Raw genomic sequence first — 14,752 nt, 5'->3', positions numbered from 1 at the left:
AGTCCTTAGCAAAGGCTGTGGCTTGCGTGGTAGATGTACTAATACCATAACGTATTCTACCTGCATAATCCATAGTTACTCAGACATTATGCATCAAAGGAGATTTTTCTTTAAGAAAACAGATCATGTTACCCATAAAATTCCTAACCATTTCACTCATTTGGCTTTTCTAAGTTCAAATTTTTGTGGAGACAGAAAGAAAGTGAGTATTACATGAAATGATGCTTCCAGATTATCTTGTTTTAAAATCTAAAGAACTGAAGCAAGATCAAAAGGCTGCTTTGAAACTGAACAGAAACAAAACAGGTTTAAAAATATAATTAAATTATTCTGACTTAAAATAAACAAGCTGTGCTCTGACTGCTGTAAGAATACTATTTCACAAGGGACATTTTAAGTGATTTTAGGATAGTTAAAAAAGAAGTTCTTAGCATTCACAGAGAGAAATAGAATTAAAAGTCAAAAGGTATAACCTGAGACTCCAACCTTGAGAAGGTGTTCCTGGCATAGTGCATAATGCTGTCAAAATCATATGGTTCCCCAAGGGAATTCACCTCTCCAGGCTCCATCTTCAAGAAGTTGTATTCCTGACCTATGAATGATTGATAATTAGAGTTTCTTTAATATCTTTTTTGTGAAGATAAAAACCAAACAGGAAAAGAAAAACAACAAAGATCCTAACCTAATCACCCACTGACATTCATAAATCTTAGCCATTTGGAACTGTGTGATTTTATTAACCAAGAGAGCAGACAGGTCTTCTGAAACGCACATCAAATTCCTGTATTTGGCATTTAGAAGACCATTCTCATTCACTCAACCTACATAAAGGCCCCACACATGTTGCGCTTCCCATGGAACCCATAAAATTTGCCGGATTGGTTCTTAATTCCAGAAAGAAGTCATTTTGACAGCAAAGACCCTGCAAGAACCCTTCTCATTGTAGACTTATTACACTGGATACTAAAGAGACTTCACTTCAGTAAAGGCTACTCCCTGAGCCCTCATGTAATACAAATACTACAAAGTCACATTTTCAAGAACCAGCTGTTGCAACTTAACAAAAGCAGAAGAGGAACAAAAGAATTATACTTAGTTCATGATTCCAGACCAGAAATTCTTTGTCCTAATCAGTGTATTAAGAGATGCAAAGCACCCTTACTCCAATTCATATTCCCGTTGCTGTCTTGCAAAAAACTGCAGTGGCATTAACATCATTAACCAATATAATTTGCATAATATAACAAAACACAAATGCCTTGGGGGTCATGACTTCTTGATCCCATTTAGTGATCCTCAAGCTCATGCCACACCACAAGAAATGGTTTCAGCCAGAAACTAGAATGACAACTGAAAGGAGAGAGCAGGAAGCTGAGGAGGGCACTCCAGCTGACTTTCGCCATCACAGAAAAAGCATAAAGCACTTATGGCATCTACACAGGTCAACGACAGAGAGAACAGCAGGAAGGCTTGGATGCATGTGCCCTTTCAGGACTTCAGAGACTTGTGGGAGTGTATATCAGCTGCCAGTCATCTTCCAAGTCCTAGCTGAAGTGGCAAAGTTTTATTGAATCTCAAATCTATTTTGTTTTAAAACATTTCCTACAGGAACAGACAAATGTTCTAAGCTATCTTGGAACAATTTCTGATTTCACCCCTTCCTGAGCAGAGAATTCCTGTAAGTCAAAATCAGTGTTGCACAAAGATCATGCAAATTTATGAACGTTGCAAATGAAACATGCCTAGTCCCTCCCATCTTGTCCACACAACACGTGTGGGCACAACAGCTAGACTGACAAAGAGATGACAGTCACAGTTTAAAGTTCTCAGCTTCCTCAGATGCTTTGTCTCAACAACACCAAGGCCACTGGCTAAAATTGCAAACTCTGTAGGGAATGAGTAATGTGGAAACCATGGGAATAGTGACCACCTTTGTCAGATTCAAAGTCCTCAGCTTACCTTCCAGGTCTAAACCTCCTGGGCAGATAAAAAACTATTGGCATGTTCCTACTTATCATTCAGTAAAGACTATGACAGAAAAAACCTGTCTCATGCACAGAAACATGACTTTTAAAGGACTTTACAAACAATGGTTTCCTTCAAAGTTAATTTCTGCTATTCAGTGTTCAGTTTTAAGAGAGTTGAGCAGATGAAGGCAAAACCAAAAATAAACAGGCTTTTTTCCCCTTTTTTCTTTTTTTTCATATTTCAGAATATCTCACCAGGCTGGATGTTTTCTCTAATGATGGTGACATGGTCATCACGGTCTGGTCGTGTATGTTCGTGCCAAAAACCTATCACATGACCCAACTCATGGACAACTATACCAAATTTATCACAGTTCTTGCCAATAGATATAGCCTGAGGACCATTTCCCCTTCGACCCACATAAGAACAGCACCTGTAATTAAAACACAAGCACAGATGAACATTTTTATTAATATCTCTACAACAGAACAATGCACTATGCAATTTCTGCAGTCTCACAATCTCGATGCAGTGCAAGAACAATTTATTATTCAGAATACCTAATAAAGGACACATTCTTTCTTTTTTTTTATTCAAGGTCTTAAAGGACACTAGCTATGTTCAACAGAATCGTCACATGTGGCCTTGTATCTCAAAATGACACAAGAATTTCTCTTTACCCAAATAATCAATAAAAATAAAGTTGACTAGAAGCATCATCTCACCCATGCATATCCTCATTTTTTTGTTTCTCTGGCTATGGGTGATATACAATGTCATTTGCAACAACAGTGTATTAGGAGGGTGAACCCTCTGGGGATGTGCAAATCATTTTTTTCTCACATTCCTGTTTTCTTGTAATAGGAACCTTAGTCCCAGAAAGTCATATTTTCACAAGAAGAAACCCAACATAAACAACCCCCAAAAAACCCCACTTTGCAACTTCTCTCGTATTTCATTCCTGTTCCACTGCACTTCCATGATTCCAATGTAAACTTACGGAACAGAGATGCCCTTTTCAGCATTCATACTGTCAGCATTTTTCTGAGATGTCTGCTTTTGCATGAGGAAAAAAAAGTCTGCTGTCTATGCTAACAAAAATAGAGAAGAGAGTAAAGCAAATCCTACCAACATGGAAGACAATTTCAGGTTCCATAAGCTGATTTTCTGTTACCTCTGAACATCTTAAATATTTCAAGTCAGTCCCTAATAAAAGCCTGATTTCCCATCTCTGCTCTGTAAATTCTGCAGTCTGTCAGGTGGAACAGAATTGTACTGAGGAGATCACCTCTACCTCCACCCTCTCCCTCCTCTCCCTTTTTTTTAAAAAACATATTTTCTGATGCAACATTTACATAGCAGAATACATTTGGTCCCTGAGGAGGACAATGCTAGTGTGGAGAATGATCCTATCTTTCATATGCCTCTGTGGGCAATAAGGAAGAGCAGCTATAGGAGCAATACTGATGGCAGATTAAATTCTACACAGACAGTATTTGTTTCTTGACTTTGGGTTTCGTGGTGGCAAAGAGACTTTTCACTTTGGTTAGTTGGCTGGTCAGTCAGTTGGTCTTCTTCATGGATTTTTGTGTTAGTATCTAATACAACTATAATTTAAAAATATGAACATTAGAGAAGTACAGACATGGCATTTTAGCTCACAATACCTGCTCTTAGTAAGCACATACTGGTTTTGCACTAATGGTTAAAATCAAGGATAAATATACCAAAAATTATAGTAATATCTTATAATTATGAAGGTCCCACAAGTTACTTTACAGATTAAAATATTACTATCACAGCCTACGAGGATTGAAACTATCTTGAAAATACTGTTGGGGAAAATTATTGTTCACATTACAATCATTCCTTGCTATCTCAACTGCTTCTCAAGTATTCCTACCCTCAGAACAAGTTAATTCTTTTCTTCCTGCTTTAGGTAGTTCCAAGGATAGGTATGAATCACCTTTTTAGGCCAAAGCACTGAATGAGGCTCAGTGCTTCAGCTGGAGTTGTGCAATACCATGTTTAATTAATTTCTTACGGTGTCTTCCCTTGACAGCTCTCTTCAAGTCAGGTAAATAAAAACAATGGCAATTCTGTGCCATTGTCAATGTTGCAGGTTTATGTGCTACTGTTCCACACCACAGTAAAAGAAAAAAAAGAACACTTGTGATTTGCTCTGTGTATTTCCCTCACTCTATATAAACTGTATTAACACAATATTGCTATTTACATTATTTATGATATAGAAATATTATTATAAGAACTGATGTAAATAATAGTAATGGAAAAACTACCTTAAAATGTGTGCCTAAAATAAAAAGGATAAAAAGGAGCAACAGAAAGAAGAAATAGAATTAAAATAAAAATTTAGAACAGTTGTACCATTTTATCTCATGATTCCACAGTGGATTTCACCTTTGTACCTGACACACTGACATCGCTTCTCTTAACATATTTTTCAGACTGCATGTTTGCAGATTAAATATTACGGCTACAGGTGAATATGTAAACATAATTAAAACCCTACAGATATTTTCAATATAATTTTTACACGGGGTTTTATCTTTCACTAGTCACTCAACTATCTGAATATGTTTCTATTGTGCAATAAGAAAATTACCATGATTCATACGCTCTCTTATTCACTCGTGCTCACCTTGGGGAGAAAAAGCGTTTGGATTCTTTGGAAGATTTGGGTGGGTTTTGCTGTTTTATTGGGTTTTTTTAAACCTCCTACACAGTGTTATTTACTGTCCCATCTAATCAAAGAGGGAATGCTAGAGTACACCCTTTGTACTCTGAGCCAAAGGTAGTAGAATTTGCAACAACTCTTCACTCTCAGAAAAGTTCATTTAATTAGGAAGCCATTAAAGGCCCTCTATCCTCAATATAGAATTCCCAATTCACAGTCATAGGCTGTTGTGTTATGTACGCTGAATAAACTTGTCAGACACAGTTCTTAAATCCCAGACTTCAAATCTTTTAGAAAATGTTCCTTATCTCTGAACACTTTGAAGTAAGGACTAAGATGTGGTATTTGCCTTGGGAATCTACAGAAAACCATAGTACAAAACACAAGAATCAGTCAGATTAAATAATCCACGTTCTGTGAAAGCATGCCACTATTTCCATATTAGGTGAATTTAAGGAGTTAGGACTTCCTACCTATGTTAATATCATGTATATCATTATGGTAAATATGCTATACCAACCTTAACTTGTGCAATGAGATAAAATGCACTGACAATGTCCAACGGTTGCTTTAAAAATCAAAAAGCATAATATGCCTGCAATATGTGAAAATTCACATTACAGGCTACTATTTAAATACGGATAAAATTCCACTGATTCTTGCATAATGTGGATTGGAAGGGACCTCTGGAGGTCTCCAGCTCAACTTTCTGCTCAAAGTAGGTCAGATATGAAGTCAGACCAGGGTTGCTCAGATCTTTATCCAGTCAGGTCTTGAAAACCTGCAAGGATAGTCGGCACAGTCCCTCTGACCAACCTGCTCCAACATCTGGCTGTCCACAGTATGAAAAATGTACTCCTTTTATCTAGTCTGATTCTCTTTCTTCAGCATATTCCTTTTGCCTTGCATTCTCCCAACAAGCACCACCATGAAGAGCTTGGCTCCCTCTTCTTGTTGTCCTCCCGTAGATCTGGGAGCTGCTTGCTGGGTGCCCCTGAAGTCACCTATTCTCCAATTGAGCAAACCCTTGATCCTCAGCATCTCTCTTCATAAGGCAAGTGCTCCAGCTCCCGAGCATCTTGACAGCCCTGTACTTAAGTCCTTCCAGGTAATTAACTTTCTTGTACTGGGAGGCCACAACTGGATGTAGGGTCTATTTGTAATCTAACAAGTGGCGAGTAGAGGGGAACGGCCCCCACCCTTGAGCCACACAGCCCTGGACATTGTTGGCTGCCTTTGTTGTCAGGGCCCATGGCCAGCTTCTGCCCAGCTCACTGCCCCATGGCCTTCTCTAGAGCTGCTCCCCAACCCAGCAGTGCCTGGTCTTGTCCCTTTGCAGCTGCAGGGCTTTGTATTTGCCCTTGTTGGACTTCATAAGGTTCCTGTTGGCAGTTCCTTTGGCTGCCTGAGCGGCAGCTCTACCATTGAGCCTATTTGGTCCCTCCCAACTTGGTGTCATCTACAAACTTGATGAGAGCATGGGCCATCACCTCTTCATGAGTCATTGGTAAATACGACAGAAAAGACAGGTCCCAAGATAGGCCTCTGCAATGCTGTACTGCTGAAAGTCCAAGCCATTAACCACAACATTCCAAGCCCAGCCACATAACCAAATTTAACAAATCTAGTTTTCCATTCATCTACAATCCTGCAAAATACACCTTGGAGACTCAACACACTTGTTTAAATCCTGGAATTTAATTTGTAATTCAAAACTTCTATGATCTGAATACAACATGACAGACACATGACAGCAGTGCAAGAGACTGATGAGAATAAAATTAAGATAACCACACATTATTATGATAAGACAGAACAAATCCTTCAGTTTAAAACAGTTTAAACTCTTCTGCTGAGTATTCGTGTTTACCACTGTGTGGAAGCACTATGAGAAAGATTGCAATGCAGAATAACATAATACTTTTCAATATAATTTTTGCACGGTGGTACTTTGTAGACAAAAATAGAAAAAGGAAAAAGTAGTAAATAATTATTCCAAATAGTACCCTCTATGATGTCTCCAGCTCTGCTTTTATTGACACTATTCACAACAAGGGCAAAATAATAAAGCAAGAATTTAATTACAGTCTACCTTTTCCTGTTCTTTTTATTTCATTTGGACCAAAGAAGGGTTTAACCTTTTAAGGTTGTGCACTGTATCTTGGAAAAGGTCAGGCAACAAATAGCAGAACAACAGAATGGCTAGTATAACACTTTAAGCTATTAAGATAATTTGTTTTTCTAAGAAAATATGGTAAACAAATACCTAACTAACCAATTTACCAAATACAATTAACAATAGCAAAAAGTTGATTGTTTCTCAAAAACAGAGATCACATATGAAACCTTTTAGTGGTGCTTCATAAATCAGACAGATTTTTAGGTATTTGCAAAAATAATTTGACATTTTACTATTACAGTCATAAAAAGTAAGATATAAATTGTGCATTATCGAATGTGCATAGTGACTTCAGGTAGCTCATCTGACACAGAACAAAAAAAAAACAAAAACAAAAACCTGCAATCTTTTACAAAGTATTCCTCTAGGTTGTCTAAAACTGAACACCTAAAACCCAACACATTGGGAATTATTTTTTCTAATGCTGGCCTGCTCCTAAAAACAATCAGACAGACGAGTATGGTAATTCCCTTATACTGGTACTTAACAGATTTCAACTACTTCCCAGAAATTATAAACAAATTTGTTGAGTAATTCTTTACATGCCATAGAAAATTAAAATTAACATCGTCTTAAAGTAAGAGCAGCAGTGCACACTCATAGAGGTCATTAGGATTTTCTGGGTTGAGTGTCATTTCAAGCACACCAGATTCATCCAATTAATCTACAAGAATCTGATCACTTCAACAATTGCACTGAGTCAAAGGGTAAGGAAAACTAAAATAAAGAAATCTATGAAATAAATTAATTTGCAATATCATGGATTTGACACCAGGTGTGTTTGGCAAAAGACCAAGACCTCTCTGTGCTGTATGAGCACTTGTTATGCCCCTTAAATTGAGTCAACTGGCAGCTTTTAAAGCTCCTCATCTCTTTAATCTTTATTGCACCAGACAGCAGTTGGAGACAGTAACTATTTATGAATCCGTAATTCCATTTAATCAGTCTAGCTGATCAATGGTGGCAAGCAAAGAGAAACAAATGACAGAGAAAGTGAAATAACTGGAACAATACACTCATTCTTTTAGGTAATACTATTTCACAGCTCTTAAATTTATACAAAGGAAAAGAGAATCAGGGTCAATGTTCCACTTTTTTAAAAAGCTGCACTCTTCAGAATGTGATAATATAAAAATCCTCATAGACCACATCAGCTTGCCATGGCACTGACTGTATGATGTTGTGGATGAAAAACTGCAGAACTTCATAAACATACTAGGACTGCATATCATCACCTACATGTTACAAAAAGCAAGAGAAAGAAGTTCATTAAATTATTGAACAAAATCTCACCGCAAGAAGCAGAGGGTTTTTTCTTGGTGAAAAAACACCTCTTTCACTCATGAATATAACTCATTCTGTAGAAAGGAGAATTGGCTATGGTCTGGTTTGATGAATTTGCTTATTGTCAGGGACCAATATGGTCATTGTTATTAAATGTTCTGATTCACTACAGTAAGAGAACCTCTTGTGATGGCAGAAGTGGCTACAGCTTTTTCATCTGCTCAATGGATATGACTACCCCAATATTATAAATAACAGAGAATTGAGTCCATTCCTCAGTTAACGCATGCCTATTGCAGTGTACTAACATAAATCACCCCTCATTCACTTTATGTTACTGACAGTGTTTTAGACTATGGAAACTGGTCACCTGCACCTTGATCACATGCATCCTGTAGGTCAGACCACAACCAGCAGAGAAACTGTGTCAACTGCTATGGGCAGGAAGAGTGCCAGCTGCCAGAGTTAATTACCACCTCAGAGCATGAGTCAGCCCTAATGCCACGGATTATTTAGCACAACTCTGAATTTCTTCTCATTCCATAAAAGTGACTGAGCACCCTTTATAACGGTTAATCCTTCTTAAAGTTAAAGAATGCTGCAAAATTGTACCTTGGGCAATTAATATACCTGTTTCACCAACTTTAAGAACTTACCTGTAATAATACTAGCAAGTTCAAAAAAACATTAAAACATTCAGAAGCTGTTCAGTCTACAATGTTTGAGGTAGCACAGGAAAGAGATTTGATTTTCCTGTATCTCAGACACCTTTGTCAAATACCCATGCAAGAGGATACAAGTAGTGATTGTAATAAGTTATCTAAAGTTTGTCATAAAAAGTACTTAAGTCTTCTAGTGGAGAACAAAAATTGCCACAAAGTCAGATCAAAGGCATGCTGAGATGCCAGAACAATATGACTAATTGTTCTTTTTTTGTCTCACTATATAAGAAGCTTAATATTTTACTCAGTAATATTTATTAAGAGCATGTAACTAGAGGCCATCCCATTTTGCTGACCCTTTTTTTGGCTTTGCATACAAATTATACTGACTGTGTCTTCATGCACTTCCCATCTGATAGCAAGAAACATAAGGATAAAGAACCAGTAGTGAACAAAGAGTATTTTGAACCTGTTTACAGATTAGACTTTTACTTGCCCTAATCAACTGCTGCATAAATATTTGCTTTAATAGATATTAATGCCAACGTACACTGCTTTGGTGAAAGAATCATAAACACTGGTATCTTAATACTATATTCTTATTCTCACATCTGCAGCTAATGGATACAAATGACTAACAGTAATTAAAAAATTTCAAACTTCTAAATGCTTCAGCTGTGCTAAGAAACAATATTTCAATAATTAACTGTTCTCAAAATCAGGTAGAATAAACAAGACGTGATGACAAATAATTCTGATGGGAAGGAGGGATCCAGCTGTAAAGCTTTTGACATTTTTCCACACAAGCCACCCATAAGCAAACTAGAGAACCTTGATATAAAGGCAGGTATGAAGCTGGTTAGATTATGTGAAGATAGAGAAGATGTTCTTTAAACTTGCAGTCTGAGGAAAGACTGCTAAATACCATGAAGACAAGCCTAGAATTGATAATGACTTTAACAGATTAAAGAGTTCTGAAAAGGGAAATACAGAATTATTTGGTGTTCTGAGATGTGCAAAACATGGCACACACTGGAACCAGTGATGGGCTATCAGTGCTGTGGAAAGAGCTCTGGCTCTTATTCAGAGTCACATCCCAACCGATCACAAGTTGAACATGGCAGCTGTTGAGAGAGGGAGGCATCATGCTTAGGTACCTAAGTGGAAGGAGAGATTGCAAGATATATGAATTAGCTCTAGCACTGGCTCAGCAGAAGTAATGATTCATCTGGACAAATATGCTCTAGTTCTGGGTCCTCAATTTCAAGAAAGATGTAGACTAATTGAAAAAATATCAGAGAATAACAGTGTGATCAAAGGCCTAGAAAACATGATTTACCAGAACAGATTACATTAATTAGGCATTTTCTAGGCTAAAAGAAAATAGAACTAAGAGTGGACATAACAGCCTTAAAGTATATAATAGTTTCCTTCAAAAATGAAAGAGGGATAATTTATTTTCTATGGCCATGGTGAGCAGGAAAAAGTTAAAGTACTTTAATTGCAGCAAGAATTATCTGGTTTAGCTATGATCAAAAATACTGCCCCTGACTTCCTACACTTCTTATATTAAGGATACTGAAGAAGTACATTTCCTCGCAGGCTGTGAAGTATTCATTTTTGTAGTAGGAAACAAGTTAGACAGGCATGTCTCAGCAAAGACTTAGGTATAGCTGTTTCCATCTTAAGAATACATTAGACAGCTTTCCGAGATCCCTTGCAGTCCTATGGGTCTATGATAATCAAAACTTATCTCTCATTCATTGCTGATATATAAACTCTCAACTTTAGGAAGGTCATGTATCTCTGATAACCACCTGCTATATTTCAAATACGTTTTTTCATCACTGCCCTCCTGGGATGAGCTTCCCATGAACTGCTGCAAGAAGTAATGCATTACATTCCTTCAAAATATCCTTAATGTTTACAAAGGCTCAATAACACTTCACTTGCTAGTGTGCTAATGTGTCATCTGAGACATTTGTAGATATTGCCACCTGAATTTCCACATACAATGGACTGTATCCACTTTCTGTTTCATTAAAGGCATTATGTTTAGGGCAGGGTTTATCATTTAGTTTTTAATTTGAACAGTGCTAAATACTGTCTGTGGATGTGAGCTGCCATGGTACTGCAAACAATAATGACACAATGTGCTAACAAACCAACACAGCAGGGTGCTATGGGAAAGAACTGATATTAATTTCAGTGAGACAGGCCATGTAGCAGAAAGTGTTTGCAGATGGTTTGGTGTCACTTTTGTCTGGGATCTTTCCACGGAAAATCCTGCATCAACACTGTATGATGGTGATTAGTGCACAGTGGTTCCTATCCACCCAGAGAAGATACGCTCTTATTTATCTGGCTCTTCCTGAGATGGCTTATGGATTCAGGACCCCAAAAAAAGTAATTCAGCTGTCCCTTCTGGTTATCCTGGGGTTTTTTTCATCACTTGTGGACATGGAGACACTCTTCCTTGCTTTTATTTTAAATCTGCAACAGCCTTTGTAAATTATTTGTAATTTGTAAAGTGCCCACCAATAAAACATTAACTGTAAAGGATAATGGTGACTTTGAAGGTAGATATTGAATATATTCCAAACTTCTGGTGTGAATTGCTTATAATCCAGTCTTCAACCTAAAGTGACTTGATCTCATGAAGCACCAACCAGTCTAAGGAACAGTGCTGTGGCTGGAGAGATTTTCTGTCATTTGGCTTTGGGCACTTTGAAGTTGTAGAACTTACTTTTTACAAAACAAAGATCTCTGTAGATATCCCCATACTTCTCTATCTAAAGCACCTGAGACCACTTACATCTTTCATAATCTTCTGTTTAAAGTCACATTGCTTGTTACCTGTCTGAATATAGGAAACCATCATGATAATTCTCTGCTTCTGATTTTTCTTCCAGCTGTACGTCAGTATCCCTGAATCCTACCTTATGGGTTGCATCGTTAACTAAAATAATAGCCGTGCTGGGTCAGAACAAAAGTCCATTCCATTTGGCACTGTTTCTAATGGGGCTCCACAGCAGACCTACAGGGGCCAAGAACATGACAGGCAAGTTCACAGGCACTCCTGTAGAATAAGCTCCCCAATTGCAAGGATCTGTGACTTGCAATTGGCATAGGTGATGCCTTTCTTAAAATAGGCTAGGAGTGGGTTTTGTTACGTTGTCCTACACTTGAAGAAGAATGGCAAGGGTAATTTAAACAGATAAGTCTACATGTAATTTTATGAGCTATAATTAAGTACATTCAGGATCACAAGGAGGTCCCAAAACTTCCTTTCACAGCACTGTCCCATAAAAATTCAAAAGGAGGCATGCCAAGTGTGCATTGAGCAGGAAGTCAGAAAGACAGAGCTGTTCACTGTGGAGTCTACAACCCAAACAGAAGGTGACTACCAGAAGTGCAATATTTCCATAGGTAATGAACACTTTTCTTGGAAAATGAACATGGTATACTCAGGAGTTCACTGACCGCTATATAAAATTAAGAATTCTGAATGGAATAAATAACAAACATAGCTGACTGAGGCATCTGTAAGCAGAAATATCTGAAGATGGAACACGGTGGTTAATGCAAAGCTGCACTGAGTAATAAAATCTGTTTTGTTTACTTTTACATATCAGTGATCTGGAAGAAGGAATTTGCAAAATGGTCATGAATTTGGTGGTTAAAAAAATCTGGGCAAGGACAGTCTAACAATAGAAAAATTAAAATTACCATTAACGACAATTAAGCTGGAAAATTAATATGGGATAGATGTGCATACATCATTCAGCAATAAACATGTAACATGGAGAAAGCTAAGAATAAACAATAAGTTTGAAATATTTTTAGAATAATACATATAATTATTAAAAGCATGACAGAAAGCCAAATATAAGTGTCATATCTACGTAGATATAGCAAGATAATTTTATCTAGAAATAGACAAAAGAGGAATAACTTTAAAAAGTTACTATATGTATGGCTTTGAATGAACTTAAAGCCAAGCAGAACACATGTATTATTTAAATGCAGTACCTATCCATTAATTTTCCTGTGAAGTATATATTCACTTATAATTGCAAAGCTGCCAACCATGGCCAAACAATGAAAGCACAGGTATCTGTTACCATACATAATACACTTACCCACATGGTCTGTATGTAAATACAATATAACTTTCTTCATCGCTTCGTTCAATAAATGTAACACACGTGTACTTCTCCCAGTGCCGCATAGCCTGTTTGAACATGGCGCGCTGGGTGCCTGGAAGAATAATTGTATGATATAAGAGAATTTTCTAACTGTGTCTTTTTCCTTAAAATCAGATCACAGCACTAGGAATATTGGCCTGGAAGGAGTCACTGGATCATGAAGTCCTGCATCCCAGCAGTCCCATTTACTGTCAGATTCCAATTAAAGGGATACTCAGACCATCAGCTCATCTTATCTGCCTGCAAGGGGACCAATTCTGCCTGACACACTCTAGCAAACATAAGACCTGCAATAAAAGGCCCAGCTATGTTACACCAGAGGAAGAGAGCAGAAGAAATATAGTGCTGCTTATGTGCCTGCAGTAGCATAACATTTGTTAAGCAATCTCTCAGATTAAATTATTAAGTGGACCACACATAGGGGAAAAAAAAAAAAAAAAGAAAAAAAAAAACAGGGAAAAAAAGAAAATTGAGGAACCTAGCTATCTAAACAGAAAAGGAAAAAAAATAACAAGGAAAAAAGAAAATCCTACAGCCTTCAGGATCTGAAAAACAATTTAAACTAAGCCATGTAAACAGGCATACTAGTCAAGGCATTTGATTTTAATAATGCTGTCCTCAACAAGAACCAGCCTCCACTTCTTTGCATCAAAATCTTTCAGAAATCAAATGATCCATCAAAAGGGGGAAATTCTTAATTCGGTACAATACTAAGCATAGCTGGATATTTGTTTTAAAAATGAGAAACATATTTAGAAACAAATCGAAACTATAGATGCAGAAGCAGATGGGCCAGCTCTCCCCACAGAACACAATGCCAACTAGTAAAAATTACTTCAGATAGTATAGCAATGCAATTTCATTGTCTAACAAAAGACAAGGCTTATTAACTTAGAGGCAGCATCTGAGAATATAGCTGTATTGCTTCTGAGCTGGAAATCCACAAAGAATTATACTATTTGGCATGAATTTTCTAGCAGAAGTGCATCCACCTTGCAGGCTTTTGTAAAGATTACAGCATGGAACAATTAAAAAAAACCAAACACACACACCCACCCCCTCTCAAAAAAAAACAAACAAAAAAACCCACCCACCTTTTTTAACCTTAAAGACAACAAAACCTCAAAGTTCATAAAAATAGCAAGTTCAAATGTCAGATCCTAAAAATTAAAGGTTATTTCATCTCATCTTGCCCTCTTCTTCTATCTTTAAAGCTTGGAAAACATTGCTTAGAATTTATCTTTCATTATAGAAAAGATAAAGTGTTTGGTACATTTGGTATAGTACTATGTAAATATCCAAACTAAAAGTTTGACTGTAACTCTCAGTTTGAAAGAAATTACTGGTTTCTCCACATAAATATGCATAACCCTCTATTGACTTCCATAGTATGACTTGATTGTAAAAAAAAAAATAATGCAATTAAAAAAATTCATATTCCTTCTCTCTATCCAAAGCACAAAGCTTACCAGTGAAATTTCCACCTATTACATATGGAATGACACCCCCTGGCCATATTCTTTCTGTTCGTGATGTAGCAGCTCTGGGAAATCGGTTTTTCTCATTTTTCCCTGAGAATTTTACAATAGATCTTCCTTTAGATGTATTATTTTGTTCCAAGCCTGTAATGATAATTAAAAGGCCAAATGAGATCACACACACACACAAAAAAAAAGAGATCAAGTATTTTCCAGGAGGTCAAAATCAGATTATTTCTTTTTGCCCTTTAAAAGTAGGACACTGCTGTTATGCA

The 14,752-nt window shown here is 37.0% G+C and overlaps 1 protein-coding gene across 4 annotated transcripts in view; it reads right to left on the bottom strand.

Moving 5' to 3' along the window:
- Positions 1-14,752, bottom strand: part of TLL1 (tolloid like 1) — a 141,600-nt gene that overhangs the window by 57,972 nt on the left and 68,876 nt on the right. For 3 of the 4 annotated variants that reach the window (XM_074905722.1, XM_074905721.1, XM_074905723.1), the window contains 4 exons: positions 14,469-14,621; positions 12,934-13,051; positions 2,223-2,401; positions 487-592 (listed from right to left, as the gene is read on the bottom strand). In XM_074905722.1, the coding sequence (XP_074761823.1) occupies positions 487-592; positions 2,223-2,401; positions 12,934-13,051; positions 14,469-14,621 (556 nt within the window). Of the gene's footprint in view, positions 1-473; positions 593-2,222; positions 2,402-12,933; positions 13,052-14,468; positions 14,622-14,752 lie in introns of those variants that run through there. The other variant, XM_074905724.1, reaches the window with a different exon arrangement.

The sequence above is a fragment of the Athene noctua genome, chromosome 4, assembly GCF_965140245.1.
Source record: "Athene noctua chromosome 4, bAthNoc1.hap1.1, whole genome shotgun sequence".
Lineage (NCBI taxonomy): Eukaryota > Metazoa > Chordata > Aves > Strigiformes > Strigidae > Athene > Athene noctua.
The sequence above is the reverse complement of the archived record's forward strand: the minus strand, read 5'-3'. Positions and strand labels throughout refer to the sequence as shown.